This window comes from Tubulanus polymorphus, chromosome 7 (genome assembly GCF_964204645.1).
Source record: "Tubulanus polymorphus chromosome 7, tnTubPoly1.2, whole genome shotgun sequence".
In the NCBI taxonomy this organism is placed as follows: Eukaryota; Metazoa; Nemertea; class Palaeonemertea; order Tubulaniformes; family Tubulanidae; genus Tubulanus; species Tubulanus polymorphus.
Window position 1 is genome coordinate 15,403,411 of NC_134031.1, and position 12,236 is coordinate 15,415,646.

Below are 12,236 nucleotides of genomic sequence, written 5' to 3' on the forward strand. Positions count from 1 at the left end.
TCTTTATTTTTTTTTTAGAATCATTTTTTCATCACTGAACAAAGCGTAGATTTGAATGCAATTCGCGTTATAGCATGACGGAAAATTGAGTTTATGGCGCGCGTTTGTTTGCGCTACTCTTCAGAAAATGATTGGCAGCAATATTGATGCAGTAGCGGAAAATGAGATTTCAATTTTCACGCGAGTTTTATGCAGTTAAAAAAAATGTTATATTCTCCATTACTTACATTAACACGGAATTCATCGTGCGAGTCAGATTTTTCTTTTTTTTCTAGTGGTAAAATCTCGTCCATGTTTCGACACTTTTGGAATGAAATAAAGATATCACGTAAGAATAGGAATTTGATTTATTTGTCATTCTATGTTCTAGATGCGCTCTTACAAAAGCATAACGATAATACAATTTTTTGTTTGAGATATATGTGAGAATGTGAGCCGAGGGATTTAGACTAGAGTAATAATTGTCATTTATCCGAACAAGAGTCCAATGCGCTCCAAATTTGGTATCGTTACCCTCAGCCTATTACTCTATTCATGTATCCATGTATCAGTACCTACCTGGGGAGAGGTAACATCCGAGCTAATATGTGCGCAGGAGTCATATATCAGGCCAGGCACCCATTTACTCCTGGGTGGAGGGAGGCAATGAGGATAAGTGTCTTGCCCGAGGACACTACGGTGTTGTACAGGGTTCGAACCCACGACCCCACACCGCTCGGACAAGAGTTAAAACATTTTTTCTTCAACTGACTTTAAATCGAATCAAATCAAATAAAATCTTGTCATATTTGCTATCTAATGACAGAAAACTCTATAGAATAACTAAAAGAATAGCTAATTCTAGCTACGTTGTAATGATAATCAATTTCTTTAGTACGACTGGGAAGGCTTTCTTTATTCAAAATGAGGTGATAAGAACGTATCAATTATCGCTTCTAGCCTAAACGGGTAATATCGATCGATGAGATAATTGATGGGCCAGCACAAAGACTCAATTGGATCTGTGTCTGTGATTCTGGTAGCTACGACTGTTTTGGCGAAAGAAGTCTCGGTGATGAGCTGTATTATGGCTTCAAGCGATAATCGATGGCCCAGTCTTACGCGTACGTACGTTCAGAGCGTGCCGCGAGTCAGATCTTTTCGAAATTTCTCACGTGAGGTCGATTTTCGAAGCGGCTTTATGTTCACCGCGTTGTTTTCTATCCTCCTGGGTACAATATAAGGGCATGATTGCTTTTTAAATTTCTCAGGATATCGCTAGATTATTCATAATCAATTTGTCGATAGAAATTGGATCGTCGACTATACACGAAATTCGACGATTTAAGAGCACGAATAATAACTGTTTATTGAGACTTTTGTATCGTAAACTGATAAAATGCACGCATAACTCGATAATAGATTCGAAAAATAAAGCGATCAATTCGTCATGGAGTCAATTTCTCATCGCACGAATGGCCATGAAAGCAAACCGATATCGAAGCCGTGTTGATTTGAGCCTTGTGGCAAAAACTTCAATAACTTATATAAAACTGTGAATGCATAAATTGATAATATGTAATCTCCATCGAAAATACACTATAATAAACAAACTGTTTCCCCTCAATTTTTGACAAATCCAACTACCCAAAATCTGTGTAATATTTTGTGTAAATTCATTAGAATCTGTACCGGCGTCAAGTGAAAAACCTTTTCTATACAGTATTTAATGTTAACCGTTACCCTAACGACTTCGTGTCGATGCTGCAACCAAATGTGACTTATTTTAATTATCATATTATGTAATATTCAAAATAAAACACCAAGTGATTTGTGTCTAGCGGAAAACCCATTCTATATTTTGTGTAAACCGTGTCCCTAACGACTTCATGTCGATGCAACCAAATGTAACTTATATATCATAATTACACATACAGTACCGCGTTTATCTCTGTACTTGAACGTAATTTTAATTGTTTAGTGCAAATTTTCTATGTGACCAATAAATGAAACGAATGAATGAACGTGTTGCGACGATAAGATAACGAGAATCCCACAATGATGATGAAAAAAAGCCCAAAAATATTATATATGCTAATAGTCGTCTTCAGGAATATAGTCATCTTCAATAGTCATTTAATAGTCATCTCTGGTGGTATTCCTTATTAAGATGATTACAGTGCTACCTCGTTATAACGAACTCGGATACAACGATTAATCGGATATTACAAATATAGAATTTCGGGTCCCAAGTAAGAAAATTTGATTAACTCATATTGGATATAACGAACTGTCGGTTATAACAAAAATTCTGGTCCCGTGAAGTTCGCTGTAGCGAGGTTCCACTGTAGTGCATATTCGAAACCTCGATTAAACTACCAGCTCAAGGAAACATTTTCGGACTTAATATATTCTCGTCGTTATTGCGGGATTATCGGTATATGATAACGTGTAACACCATCGAGAGATAAAGACAGGTTTTACTGGACGTATTTTCCACACGGTGCCGACCCGCTGTTGACGCTAATGTCAGAATTCATGTGTAATTCACACACGAATATTGAATATCTGATCAACCGCATCATCGCAAGAGCAAAAGCAAATAAATACACGATTAAAATAGTGTTTTATTCGTATTACATAACGGTGCTATGGTGACGTGCATTTATAGATAGATGATATCGAATGATATTGCGGTTGTATACAGATCGCAAGTGAAAAAAACCCACATTTTAAGGTTCAAATATTCAACACATTCTAACAGAGTTCACGTTTGAGAATTTTCTAAAAGTTCGTTTTGTTCTTTTCGATCGCGTTTCGCGGATTCAAATCTAATTCAAACTGAAACTGAAATTGTAGTTATATTAAAAGTATGCATTTAATCATTGAAGTATTACAGAAAACAACTGGCTTATCAGATGATTACATAGGTATGATTACATATATCTCGTAAATCAAACTGTAATCATAGTTTATTATGTGTGCATTTTTGTTTGTTGAGGGTTGACTGTGAGCGTGTTCTTTACATTTCTCATTTTTCTTCTTCAATTTTCCCTTTTGAGGGACCTGTTTTATATAAATTATTTCATAGTTTCTACAAATCTCTCCAGTCTAATTTACTGTATTTTGTATTATGCTTTTTTGTACACTATATGCCGTAAATTATATTTCAAAATAAAGCGTTCGTTCATTCGTTCAAAAACGTGCTATAATATCAACAGGGTTCTGATTCGCCCCTACGTGATGGATCTTCTTGCTCCGTCGATTTAATAACAATTAATAATTTCATGAAATGATACGATCGTTTGGATAATTAGAACGATTAATTATTCAATTCGTGTTGAAATAAAACGGTGCCCCTGATGATTGAAAAATGACTCGGAAGGTTTACAACGCTTGCCTCGCATTTCGTGTATCCTCCCGCCATCTAGTGACAAATGTTTTAACTTTAACGAGTCGCCAGTCTTTTTGAACATCATAGAATTTCTAGTAATTTTCTCTAATTCCTTTCAGGGAAGACTCTTAGAGGAGCCGCGTGTTAACCGAGTGTAGAAAAAAGCAGCGAGGCGAGTACTACTTTATAGGTTAACTATTCTATTTGGCGCACGAACTTTCGCTACTAATGTATAGAAGCTTCATCAGGTGAATGAGTGATGAAGATTCTATATAACATTATTCGCGAAAGCTCGTGCGTTAGATAAAACAGTTAACCTATATAGCACTACTCGTTTTGTTGTATTCGTTTTTTTCTGTAATGGCACGAAAAGGTGCTACCGGAGAGCTTTTCTTCTGCCACAACGGCTGCGACTCGAAGTTGCAAGGTCGAGTCGACTTCGAAAGTGCTTCGAATTACGTATAAATTGAAGAGAATTTTTTTTGTATACGGTTTTTGCTCTATAAGTCCTATAATGTGGCATCGGCTCCGACTGCTCCTAAACTTGTCCGTTTGGTTCACATAGAATCGGACGCACGTATGAACTTAGATTGCATTGGTATTCGAAATCAACGCTGTAGTCCTCAGCAGTCTCACCGTCAACGTTCAACATTGAACAGTATTTACCAATCTTAGTTTTTCTCCAATAGTAGAAAGCTGTCAAACAAAAATATATAAATGACACAAACTATGATAAATTACGCATAAAATGTCAATTTGATGCTCCACCCTTTCGTTGTACGTTGTACAGCGAGGGTGTAAATTCGGATTTGTTTGGCAGCAATTATGATGCTAAGTCTGACAAGAAAATGATACCTTGTTTCTCCTTTCTGCTGAGCTTTAGAGTTGACCCGGCCAGTCACCTTATTTACCCTGTACATTACGTTTTAAAACATCATGTTCAAGCTTACAATAAACAGACATGAAATGAACTGATGAACAAGTTTTATTGCGATTTACAAAATGACCCGGCCGATTAGGAGAAACAGGGTATAATTTTTATCCTAAATCTTCGTTCGTAATACATATCAGATTCACTATCAATTATTCAAATGTTTAAGACTACATTTCATGGAATAGCATCCATCAACGTCTTCATTAGTTAGTTACCTAATCGTTGGCGGTAGCTATTATAATCGGATGGGCTTATACCAACATCCGATCGTGAAACTAAACCACAGACAGGATACTGACTGAGGTCTTTACTTACTTGGATTGGCGCCGAAGGGACGGACAAAGTGCCAAATAGCTTTCCTTTTGAGAACGGCGTTGGCATTTGCCGCCAGATCAACCAACGACGAACCCGATGGACAATTGTTTACTGCCTGATTATGCGTGACCTTATTCGTGTCTACGGAGAAACACCACGACATCACACGGCTGAACCCATCGAGGCATTGAATATCTGAAATTTGAGAGACACCTCACATATTCACTGACAGGGGCGCATCTAGGATTTTCCGGGGGGGGGGGGGGTGTCCAATGAGAAAAAGAGCAGTTTTCATGAAACACCACGTACTCCGGACACTTCTTCAACATTTTAGGGGGTTTCATACGTTGAAAAAAAATATTGTAGGTGGAAAACCTTGGACAAAGAAATTTTTGGGTGACATTTTTGAAGGCACTTCAAAGTTGAGGGGGATCCGGACACCCAGACTTCCCCTGGATCTGATGACGTATTGAGCTCGCATTCAGGGCCAACTCCGGTTTTGGTAGCTAGTCGACTGGTGGTCGGAACTAATAACCGAACGCACTATAGTTCGGTCGTAACGTATTTCACAGTGTCGGCCATCTTGGAAATGGGTCGGAACTACAGCGATCGTGCTCAATCCCGTGGTCGACCATTTCCGGACCATAGTTCCGACAAACAGATATTCGGTAACCGACTAACTCCGATAACCGAAGTTCGCCCAGGTCGTCAAAAGTGAATATTGTATTATACGCAAATCTACGGTGGCTGATTTGTATGGTGGCTGATTCGGGCCATACTAAAAAAATGCAACGATAAACAAATTTTCGCATTGGCCCGTTTTTGGTTTTCTCGCGCAAGAATTAAAAAAAGTTTGGTTTTCTCGCGTGAGAATTCAAAACTTTTTTTAAAATTCCGCACGAGAAAACAAAACATTTCGGTTTACTCGCACGAGAATTCAAAAAGTTTGGTTTTCTCGCGCGAGAATTCGAAACTTTTTGAATTCCGCACGAGAAAACAAAACATTTTCGTTTTCTCGCGTGAGAATTCAAATTTTTCATCTAGCTTCTAGGCAGTCAGAAAAAGTTTTTCAATCCAAAATGTTTTGTTTTCACGCGCGAGAAAATAAAAAAACGGGCCAATGTGAAATTTTTTTTAACGTGTTTTATAGCCGTACAGAGAAATTTTTCAGTATGGCCCGAATCAGCCACCGCACAAATCAGATTGTGTTCTATGAAATTTCTATCGCTAATTTTACTTACTTGGATTTTCGTAGATCGAGAATTTCTTATCGATCTGTATTATTCCAGCTGGTGCCGTCGCCGACGACCGCGTAACATACAATAAGCCTAGGTTACCCTGACCCCCGTGCTGGGTATCTTTGGCGTACGAAAACCCGTTACATCGCTGCGCATTTTCGGCACACTGCGCCGCGCACCGGATGCGGGTAGCTTTCGGCCCGCTAAGCGCCATGAATATGTTCCCGGTGACGTTCTGCGGGTCGTAGACTTTCCCGCGAAAGGTTCGGGCGAATTCCGCGGTATTCGAGGTCGCCGCACAATTAGTATCCGACGAGCGACCGACCAATATTAGCAAACTTGCGATATATCTTACTACTAAAAACATGATGTCTCGAATTTGACGAATTTAAAAGATAGTGACCCGCAAAATGTTGGAGCAGCCCTTTTTTGACCGCCAAGTTGTTTCGGATTCGATCCACGATCGAAGCTGTTTCAGACACGCGGCTGCCGAAATGTCTTAACTGCAATTTCAGGTTTTTATTTCAAAAACAATGATGAAATGCCCACGTGCCAAAGCACAAGCGCCGAAGATTAGAATCCGAACAGAGACGAGAGAATCGTCATGGAAAATTTGCGGGGAACTTTGTCAATAAACGAGACGCACAACTACACGCGACTAGCCGAAGCATGTTTTCGACGATAAAACCAACACAAAACAATTATCCGCCACGAGTCAAAGCAATCGAAAACGTTTAGTAATCTTCGCTTCGCGTGACAAGAACTCGCAAATAATGGGAAGACAAAATGAAAACTGATTAATTTTATTGAGTTGTGACATTGTAAATAAATTAACTTTCACGTGAGTACCGACAGGCGTCGCGAATGGTGGCAACTCAACTTTACTATCGCGAATATAGCAGTACTGGGCGCTACTGGGTAATCGTAATTTCACGACCATCAACTTTCTTATATCACGTATAAGAAGGATGCGCATTTCTATTTGAAACGTTCTCTTGATTTTAAAGAAAACATAGCATGCAATCACTGGCCACAGAGAACTAAACTATCGTAGTTCAAGAAAAGATAAAATAAGATAATTTTACAACATAATTAATACATGCACATAATATTTGCAGTACACTTTACAATTCATGAGAGATCAATATCTAAAACGTTTGTTAAACATTTTGTTAATTGGTAGGTTGGAGTATCAAGACCGTATCCAGGATCAAAAGAAAGGGGTGGGGGTAGGGGCTGTTGTCCAATTGAGAAATTAAGGGCGTTTTTCTAAGTTTCGCTGCAAATTCGTTGCTCACACACACAATGATGTTTTAGATAATCTAGAATTGGAAAAACAGCTAATTATTGCCACAACAAAATGTTGGATTTTTTCAGTTGTTCAATGATCGTTATCAATGATCTGAAAATTTTCAGTCCAGAATATTTGAGGATGGACATTTTAAAGGACCTAAATGTTAGGGGAGGTACCTGGATCCCCATGGTTACCCCCTGAATCCACCGCTGGGTTTTGGATATATCAAAGTTTCTGTAAGTACATGTATTTCGATTTGAAATGATTTCTCGAACACTGGTCGAAACTAATTTCACACTGAATTAATGCTGCATTTTTGTTCAACACGACCCATAGTCTGAATACCTGACCTTCTAACGGTCCCCTGTTTGAGGAAAAAACGGCTAGGTACTAGACTACGCGACCCCCGAATTCATTATGCGTAATCATCGTTCGCGAACTCTGATGATTGTGCAAACAATCATTATAAATATGTTTGAACGTAATTATCGGGAAAAATACCATTTATACAATATAAAATAATTACCTGTATCGCCAGGCCTATTATCAAAAATTACTCCCGTTTAGCGGAAAATAATCGAGCTAGTCTATATAAACAGGACACTCAGTACCACCAGAAAGGTTAGAAAGGTTTTGTTCCGTGTGTCGAAATGGATTTTACGCTGAGGATTTTATTGTTTTCTTGTATCATCGGTAAATATTCGGATCCAGTCTCTCAGGTATACATGTCCGGGGTAAAAATCTGTATAATAAAGTTTCCTTTTGTTTCACACTTTCAGGAGTGGCGGCGAGTGTACGCTGTTACCACTGCGGTTATTACAAAGAGATGCCTGATCATTTAAAGAGATACTGGGTCACGAGACCGATCTCCAAGGATTGCTTGAAACCGAAGTCTAGCATGTTGAAAAGCTGCCCAGGAGGATACCGATGCGGCGTAGGTTTTATCATATAATAAATATCTCTGGATAATTCTAAAATTGTCTCTCTAATTCATTATGTTTCATAAGAAACGTATACAGTTTTTCGTGAGATATTCAGTAAATAATTTCAAAACTTCGAGAACAGATGATAAGTTTTAAACCCACTACATACAGAATTTAAAGATCAAGAAACTAATTTTATTTAACGAAGACTTAGAATAAAAATATGCGGCGTTTCGAACTCTCCCTTGAGATCCGCGCCTGGCGATGATCTCTTGTGTGAGTTCGAGACGTCGCGTATCTTGATTTTAATTCTTGATAAATAAAATTCGTTTTTAATCATGTCTTTGATTAGAAACATCAGATAGATTTCGTTGTGACATGTCGACGTTTCATTTCTAGTTTTCCTTTTATCATACAATTAACGACCTTCTACTTTGTAAACTTCAGGAAGGAGCCGTAACTTATAAAGGCTTGAAGTTCTACGAACGGTTATGCGTGCCGTCGATGGCCTGTATGTCGAAAGCACGAATGCAGGGTTTGGTAAAAACTCTTGACAAGGATCTGAAAGTGGAAAGTTTTCATTGCTGTACAGGAAGTCGATGTAATCGAACTCCGTCGACAAAACTTATTAGCAAACAATGAAGAGACGGATGAGACCCGCGCATTCTCGGAAAAAGTTGGAGCATTCCAAGCTTGTCTTTTCAGGCATTTCAGAGATTAAACTCTCTACTTTTTACCACTTCCACCGACCATAAACAACGCGTATTTACCATGTTTTCTCTTTTCTTTGTTTTCTTTCGCTTGTTATTGTCATCATTCTGATAATTGTCAATACTATATGGCGACCTTGAGTTTGAGGTTGAAAAATTGTAAAACGATTGACGCGCCCTTTCGAAAATCTTTGTTATTGGAAAAAAAATTATGCTATAAAATATATACAGCGAATGTTTCATCGAAATAGAATAAACAGACGGTTATTCTTTATCCAAAAAGATATTCATGTGTTCGCAATTTAATGTGTGCTCTGAATTTTCCAGCAGGATCGCGCGATTCTCTGATGGCAGTGTCGAGTGTCATTTCCACGATAGATGGCGCATAGGTAGAAGGCGGAAGGCGTAGGCGGAAGTTATACGTTGTCTCGTTGTCATGACACGTAAACTTCAAGTTCGAGCGTATAAGAGAATATGAAACCAAACAGGTTCTATTAAGTAGGCCATTTTGAATAGAATCGAATCGACAGCACGAAAAAACCTGGAAAACATAATATTTCCCATGAACATGTCGTATTCGTCGTTTCGGCTAAAAATAAAATTGATACCTTGTTTCTCCTTTCTGCTGAGTGGTGGGCCGGTGGGCCACTATCTACCATGTAATACATTACTTCATTTTAAAATCATGTTCAAGTTAACTATAACGGACCCGGCAACTGTTGAAATGAACTGATTACAAATTCTAGTGTGTTTTAGAAAATTTCCCGGCCGGTATCACTTTTAGCCTGATATAAAGACTATCGAAAGCCCTACGTAGTCAGTATACAAATATATTTTTCAGTTTTTTCTCAACAATCAAACGCTTTCGTCGATTTGGTTACTCGATAGATCGATGATGCCCTTCGCGCTATATAATAATGCCATCGTTTAAGATAGAAATTTCCCTAACTTTTAACATAGCCAGTTTACACAGTAAGATTCTTGAAAAACCCTAACAGCGTTAGATCTACTTCGCGAATGTGTGAGGGATCACATTTTTAATTACACCAGAAACATGTTTACATTTAATATAGTTGAAATATATCAGTGAGTCATATCTTCGCATATTCGATCTGAAAATCTAACTTGTAAGACAGTGACACTTATCGACGCGTCTGCAAACTCAGAGTGCTGTATTTGTCTTGGAGATAAGATTCTCGTTGGTAAAAACTGTTTAAACGTGAAATGTCGGTTTTGTTTGGTTAAGCGAAAATATTTCCGATATGACTTTTGTAGATTTTGATTTATATGGTGATTCAAAACAAGAAAAAATACTGTACACTTTAAAAACACTATCAAAAAAGATTTTGTTGTTAGAAACCAACCATGGTTCTAAAAGTCATTGAAAGAAATCAGGATTCGTCACTCCTCGACAGTGTCTGCGAGAGAACGCGTTCACACAGGACGCCACAGGCCAGTACCGGTACCTTTTGTCAAATTTCAATAGTTTTACAACAGGATCTCTGTGTGTCTAAATATAAACCCGATTTTTGGAATTCAACCCCGCGTGTGTACGCATTCTCAAGACAAAATATGTATGTCAACTTTCGTCGTGAGAATTCGCGACAGTGCTCCGCGCGCGGTTTGCTTCCATTGGCGACGGCAAACAAACACGCGCAGTGTGGTTGTCAACCGCGGAACATTTCGCGACAAACAAGTTGAATCAAATCGTTGTCAACGATTAATCAAGACCTCTACCAGTGCGTGTAATATGAATACGTATTGCAATAGTTTAATTTAGACGGTACTGAGTAACTGAGTAGATACTGGTCGACGGTACTAGTTTATAGATTAGGGGACCGGCGCGACACTGAACGGGACAAAAAGTCAGATAAAAATTCAAACAATTAACCAAAGATTAGAAACTTAATAAGAATGACGTCATACTGAACAGCTCAATTGTTTGGAGAATAGACAATGATGATAGTTTAACTACCTTCAATGATGAATCATATTGGGAGATAAAGGGCAATTCGAATAAAAACCTTTGCTATAAAAACTAGCTATTATAACTCGTTGGTAACGGGCCTATGAGATCACGACATTCCATATTTAATCAATGTATTCTGTGTACACGGTATAAATATAGACCGACATTGACATTATACGAGTTTGCACTTGTTAGACCAACGGAAATTTGAAATATGAAATCGACCGTTTAGATTCGAGAGGATCAACGATTCTATTTAACCGACGATTCTCAAATATAACCATGAGGCTCTTTTGTGAAAAGTCGAGTCGCATCGATGGTCACCATTGAGGATGATGATTGAACACCTAGTAAACAGGTGTATATGCGCTTTTAGAAACTCGGCGCCCATTTAGATTTTCGCATCAAACGAAGATCCATAAAATTGTTTTCATCTAAGAAGCTATACCATTCAAAAGCCCGTTGTCATTTTATAATGGGGACTCGTAAAGGATCATATACAAAAATAGACAATGAAGCGACTACGACTGTTGTATTGCAAATCTTCTGACCTGGATGCTGAACAGTGGGCTAAAGATTTCACAACACCGATCGCGCCGCAACGACGGGAGGCTATTCTACGCTATCGGCAATTACGCGCGAATATACAGATTACCTAAGATCTCTGATTGTAGTAATTTTCACCAAAAATTAGATTAAATTGACATGGAAAATAATAGCCTAGTTAAAATGAAAATGAGATTAGTTTGATTTTGAGAGTATTTTGATATTTTCGGCAGTTTAGTTGGAGCTCCTTACAGAATATAGAAACTACTCACAAATAGCAGCCAAAATGAAACCTGATTTATTTTTCGGGAGTCTCTTACAAATGCAGTCCCAGCTAAGTCAGATTTAGTTTCGTTTCCATCTAATAGTTGAAATATGAAAGGTCCCTCATTCAATAGTCCCACAGGTAAAAACAAGCGTCAAGCACTAAAATAACGCTCGTCGATGTTTGTTTTATTTTGACCAGTAGTCATGCAGATGACCTGACCCAAATATTTCCCCGGAAATTTTCTATGTTATCGTAGATCCAATGCTGATGTTTATGGGCGTATGTATGACTCACGTAAATTATCAGTACATACACGAAATGCTAAGCAACAGGTGTCGAAAATATGGTGCCCTCGATCTGCACATGCAGTACATATTACATTAATACCGACGATGTTAATCGTCCCGCGGAAAGAGTCACCCATATTTACTAATTCAATTCGAATAAAAATCATCGCTCGAATTCGTTGCCTAAAAGTTAATCCGCCGCAACGGTACGGGTCCTATTTTCGTTGCGGACTAGTCTGAGCCGAGTAGAACTCGCTCAACTATTGGACGACGCCGATTTTGCGCGGGAAGCGTGTCCAATCATCGACCAGCCCGCGTCATGGAGACGCCGCCGTTGGCTTTGTCAACAGCGACGGTTTAGTTGCTAGCAACGTCCCCG

At 38.6% G+C, this 12,236-nt stretch overlaps 1 protein-coding gene across 1 annotated transcript; it reads left to right on the plus strand.

Annotated features, from left to right (window-relative positions):
• The first annotated feature begins 7,749 nt into the window (after nucleotides 1–7,749).
• LOC141908929 (uncharacterized) lies at nucleotides 7,750–9,044 on the plus strand. Its single transcript, XM_074799223.1, has 3 exons — nucleotides 7,750–7,847; nucleotides 7,934–8,088; nucleotides 8,525–9,044. The coding sequence occupies exons 1-3, from the start codon at nucleotides 7,805–7,807 to the stop codon at nucleotides 8,717–8,719; spliced, it is 393 nt and encodes a 130-aa protein (XP_074655324.1). The 5' UTR covers nucleotides 7,750–7,804; the 3' UTR covers nucleotides 8,720–9,044.
• Nucleotides 9,045–12,236: the final 3,192 nt, after the last annotated feature.